The 5,231-nt window shown below is 54.7% G+C and overlaps 1 protein-coding gene across 1 annotated transcript in view; it reads right to left on the bottom strand.

Annotated features, from left to right (window-relative positions):
• Window positions 1-268: 268 nt before the first annotated feature.
• ZNF469 (zinc finger protein 469) overlaps window positions 269-5,231 on the bottom strand; it is a gene marked incomplete at its 5' end in the record, with an annotated part of 12,137 nt that continues 7,174 nt past the window's right edge. Inside the window, one exon of the mRNA XM_010178558.1 lies at window positions 269-5,212. Within this exon, the coding sequence (XP_010176860.1) occupies window positions 269-5,212 (4,944 nt within the window). The remainder of the gene's footprint in view (window positions 5,213-5,231) is intronic.

Consider the following 5,231-nt stretch of genomic DNA (forward strand, 5'->3'; position numbering starts at 1 on the left):
CTCGACGATTCAGTCTGCCCAAAGCGATTACAATTTCAGTTCATGAAAATCATCAGCAACATCAAAGTTCTAGCATTTGCATGATAAATCAGGTGAATTAAAGTAGATTAGTAGACACAAAGCAAACTATTTCACAGAGGCTGCAGTGCAAGTTCATTTAAGCTAGACAGAGAAATCATGCTACACAAACGAATTTAATGCTTTGATAATTTTTCCCTTGCAAACCCCATGAAAGCAGCTGAGGATCACCATAAGTCACTTCCATAAATTACTCTGAAGTATCTCTTCTTAAAGGAATTTTAAAGCTAGTTAATTTTTGCCCAAAGAGTTGGCTTAGGAGGTTGTTTTGGGACTCGGCGGTGCGGTAGCTGGCCGAGCCGGCCCCCTTGGCACCCCGGGCGGCCCGAGGGCTGTGCAAGGAGCCACGTGGGGACGGCGCTGGCCCCTTGGCCAACACTTGTTGGAGGCTCTTCCCCAAAATGGCCTTCCTGCGTTTCATGTCCCCATTGGCGTGACGGAGCTCCCCCTTCTTCTGATTATAAGTGTCCAGGACCATCTTCTTCACCTGGGTGCCAGTTTTGGGCTTGTGTACCAGTTTGTTGCAGTGCGTCTCCCTCCTCCCCGGGGAGAGGGCGGATGCTTCGGCGTTGCTCCAGCTGCTGCGTTTGAGCTCACTGGAGCTTTCGCTCCTCCCTGGGCACGGCGTCCGGGCTTTTTTCTTCTTCCCATCTCCCTCCATGTTCTCCCGGGAGCCGGAGCTGCTCCGGTGGCTCAAGGACTTGTGCTCTTTCCGCCTCTTGGGGTGCAGCTTGCTGGTGGCTTTGCTCGGCTCCATGTGGCCATGTCTCACCTCGCCTCTGGGCTGGTGGTTACTGGATTTGCTTGGGTTGACGCCTTGGTCCTTGGTGTTGGTGCTGCTGTCCTTGGCCTCGGGCATGGCTTTCTCCTTCCCAGAGATGGGCTGATGACCATCCTCAGTGCTGCCGCTGGGGGTGTCTGTGAACGGTGTAGTCTCACTGCTGGGTTGGCTACCTGCGATCTTCCTCTGCGGGGCTGAATCTCTGGGAGCCTTGCTCTGTGTGGGTGATGCCGTTTTGTCCTTCAGGGGTAGGGGGTGGTGGGCAGCTTCTGGAGACATGGCCTTAGATGCACCTTCCCAAGAAGATGCATCACTGGCACTGGGGTTGCCCCACCTGTGGGTCTCCTTGGCTGGCAGTGCCTCTGTTTGTGGGGAAGGAAGCTCTGAGACCTTGGCAAGCTGGAGAAATGGGATCCCATCCATGGCGTCAGTGGCTGCGTCGGGATTTTCCAGGACACCTGCTACATATTCGTCTTTGTTGCCTACACTTGTTCTTTTATGGGCATCGGTGTGGCCACGTTTCTCGGTGAGGTGTGGAGGAGAGAGTTTTTGCTCTGTGGCCTGGTTACAAGCCAGCCCAGCTAGGTCAATGGTAAACTCAGGTGAGTCCAAGAAAGGCAGTGGTTTCCCATCAAATGTTCCTTTCTCCAGCTCCTCCATAGACAGGGCAGCGATATGGTCGAGCTCCGGGCTGCTGGCCGCAGCCTGTGGCAAAGACGGGGAGAGGCAGGGTGGTGGAGGCAGGGCATCAAACTGGGACTTCTCCATCTCCACCAGGAGGTCGGAGAAGTCGCCCACCAGGTGTTCAGTTTTCACAGAGGGTTGGGGCAGGGGTGCTCCTGGGTCAGTGGCTGCTGTAGGGAAGGAGTCAGTGGGGGTCTGCAGGCTGGGGTTTGCAGCCTCCACCAGCTGAAGGTCACCACTGTGGTCTAGGTGGACCAGGGAGCTGCTGTGGTGAGCAACCCTCCTCTTCTTGCTGGGCGGCACGCCTTCCCGCGAAGAGCGGGCCTCCTTCCCCTTCTCCCTGCCCTCCCTGGAGGCAATGCCAGGTCTCATCACCCCTCTGAATTTGAATGTCTTGTTGCTCCCCGCCAGGTGCTTCTCCATGTGCCGGTCATACTGCTCTTTCTTGGAGAAGGTGTAGTTGCACATGCTGCAGATGAAGGACTTCTTGATGACGTGCATGACGTCGGCGCAGAGCTCGCAGGCGTACAGGGTGGTGTGCTTGATCTCCTGCTCTTCCACTATCCCATGCTCCTGACTGAGGTGGTTTCGAAGCTCTTTGGTCTCCTGGTAGAACATCGGGCACTTGTGGCACAAGTAAATCTTCTGTAAACTGTGCACGACTAAGTGCCGCTGGAGCTTGAAGGGCTTGGGAAACTGTTTCCCACAGTGATGACAGTCCCTGGAAGGATCTTTGCAGTCAGGGTGCATGGGGACAGATTTTGGGGTGCCTTCACTTCTTGCCATGTGCTCTGGAGACGGACTGGCGGATGCTTTAGAGGAGCTGGGTGCAGGTGGCTTCACCTTGACGTTGCTTTCCAAGGGCTCTTTCATTGCTCTGGCCTCCTGCTCGAGGGGCAGCTCCTTGGGGCTCTTGCTCTCTCTGCTCACCATGTGTTTGCTACTGGGGTCGGTGTGCCGGGAGGACCTGCTGGGCTTCCGATACATGATGGTGTTGAGGAAATGGGTGACAGCAGCATTGTCCTCACCGAAGCAGGCTGGCAGGCCCATCACTGACTTCTGTGCCTGCCCCTTGCGAGCGAACTGGGTGGCGTGCTCCCGGAGATGCTCGTTGTACATCCAGACATCAGAGATCTCCTTCAGGCACATCCCGCAAGCCCACAGACCGGCTTTGTTTTTGGCGTGCTTCTCCTTCAGATGGTCCCTCAGCTGCTCCCGGGAGCTGAATTTGCGCTGGACGCACATGTAGCAGGTAGGCGGAGGGGAAGGGTTATGGGAGAGCTTGTGGAAGTCCAGCTCCCCTAATGTCAGGAACCACTGGAAGCAGACTTTGCATTTGTACTGCTTGTCTTTGGCCTTGATGGTCATCTCACCGCGGTTTTTCCCCACCTTCCCATCTTCTCCTTTACCTCGGTGCTTGCTGTGCTGGCCTGGTTTCAGCTTGAGACTCCCAGCATTGTCCTCCTCATGGCCAGGAAGATCTTCGCAAGGGTCAAAGAAGCACACGTCCCTCATTTTCAGTTTTGCATTCAGCATCTCAATGTCGATGGTATGAAATTCAGGAGAGTCTGAATCTTCGTTAGCTTTGCCATCGTAAGGCTCCTCCGTCAGGTTAGGGGGCTCGGAGCTTGCTTCTCTGAGCACATGCTCATCCGCAAGGTCCATCAGAGGCTCAAACATGTCCTCAGCAGAGAGGCTTTCTCCTTCCTTCTCCAGACTCCCCCAGATGCTCAAGCTGGGGACGTTGTCCACTTGGCTGTTTTGGCACAAGAAGGGCAACATGTTGTCTTCCAGGTCGATGTCCTCCTTCTCTTGGTCGGTCTTCTCACAGTCCGACCCTGGCACAATGCTTTTAGATCCATTGGGTGCAGCATCTCCGCTCTTGGCCTTGCTGCCGTGACACATGTTTAGCATTAAGGCATCGTCGACGGAGATGGTTTCATATTCACCAGGGTCCTCCCTGGTGATGCAGAAGGAGCTGGTTTCGCTGAGGTCAGAAGATAACCGGATTGTGAAGAGGTCGATGGCACCTGTTGGCTGGAGGTTCATCTCTGTCATGGGCTTGGGTTTCTTGCTGCGCTTCCCATACACCCGTGTGCACTTTCTCCGGACAAACTGGTCATCCCGAGGAAACAGCTGGGAGAAGGTGGAGTCATCGTCAAACAAACTCTGGAGGTCCGAGACGGCTGTGCTGTCCACACAGGGCTCTCTGCCCGGTGACACATCTGCCTTCGCCCAGTGTTTCGGCTCCACAGGAGGAGGGCTGGTCCCTGGTGGAGTCTGCAGACTGCCTTGCCTAGGAGTTTTTTGGGTGGTTTCCGAATCATGTGTCTCCAGCGGCAGATCCCCTTCGGCAGGAGCTGTGGGACCCTGCAGGGCATCGCTCTGGTTCCCTGCCGCAGGACTATCTCCTGTCTCAGCATCCATCTCCTCTGCACCATCAACACCACGGTGCTGCTCTTTGCCTACCTTGCCCAATCCTTTCTCCACTTGCTTCACAAACCCACTAACCCATTTTTTGCAAGCCTGCGTGTCTTCCACTCCATTTGGATCTTCCTCTCCATTTGGATCTTCCTCTACACTTGGATCTTCCACCTCCGCAGGACAGGCGACTGTGCCCGTTACTGACTCTTTACTGATCTCCTTTGAAGACACCACCCTATCCCCCAGGTCCTCTGCGAACTCAGCTGCACAAGGGGACTCTTTGGACTTTTGAGCGTGCTGGGATGAGCTGGACTTATTTTCCTCCTCTGTGGAGATGCAAATGCCTGGCTCATGCAAGCTCTCCGTTATCTTGGGCAGACCAGAGCTGAGGACAAGAGGGGAAGGACCCACTGCCTTTTCCACCTCACATGGAACATCGGGCTCATTTCTGCTGGGAAGAACCTTTGCTTTCCTTCGTCTCACTTTCCTGTTCAGCTTCTTTTCAGAATTGCTGCTCACCTCTCCAGGATCTTTGCTTTGGCTCCTCCTGTCCTTTTCTCCCTTCCTGGCATGCCAGCTCAGGTCTATCTTCCCATGCACTGCCTCGCCTGCTTCCCTCATCTCTGAGCACGGTCCCTTGGCCTTCATGTCCCTCTGCAGAACACGTGTGCAGTGCAGCTCCTGAGACATCTCGAAGGAGATCACGCTGAGGTCGCTGAGCACTCTGCTGACCACTTCTTGCATCTGGGTGCTGGGCTCTTTTTCCAGCTCTGGGCATATTTTCCTGGAATCAATGATGGCAGTTGGCATCTGGGAGCTGCAGGTTTTCTCTTTGACCAAAGTCTTCAGGCTCCTCCTGGGCACCTTTTGGGCTGCTTTCGATGTCTTGTCTGCAGGAATCAAGGTGGACCTGGGACTCTTGCCAGGCTGTGGTGTGCTGCTGTTCTTCACCTGGTGTTTGACAGCTTTGTGCCTGGTCAGGCCAGGCTTGGACCTGAAAGAAGCTGAACAAATGTCACAGGTCACTGGGAGCCCATTCGGCTTCTTTTCTTTGTGAAGTTCATTTTGGGAAGGGTTTGGAGCACTGTCAGGTGCGTTGTTCTCCCCTTGGCCCACACTGTTTAACACACAACTCCCAGCTTCTCCAGCTCCATGGCTTTGGGATTTCTCCCCTTTTAAACTCTTCTCTCCTCTCTCTGTGGTTTTGGAAAGACCAAGTCTCACCTCTGCTGCCTCTGAAGACTTCTGGCCATTCAATTCAGCA

The sequence above is a fragment of the Mesitornis unicolor genome, unplaced genomic scaffold (assembly GCF_000695765.1).
Source record: "Mesitornis unicolor isolate BGI_N332 unplaced genomic scaffold, ASM69576v1 scaffold9292, whole genome shotgun sequence".
NCBI classification, from domain to species: domain Eukaryota; kingdom Metazoa; phylum Chordata; class Aves; order Mesitornithiformes; family Mesitornithidae; genus Mesitornis; species Mesitornis unicolor.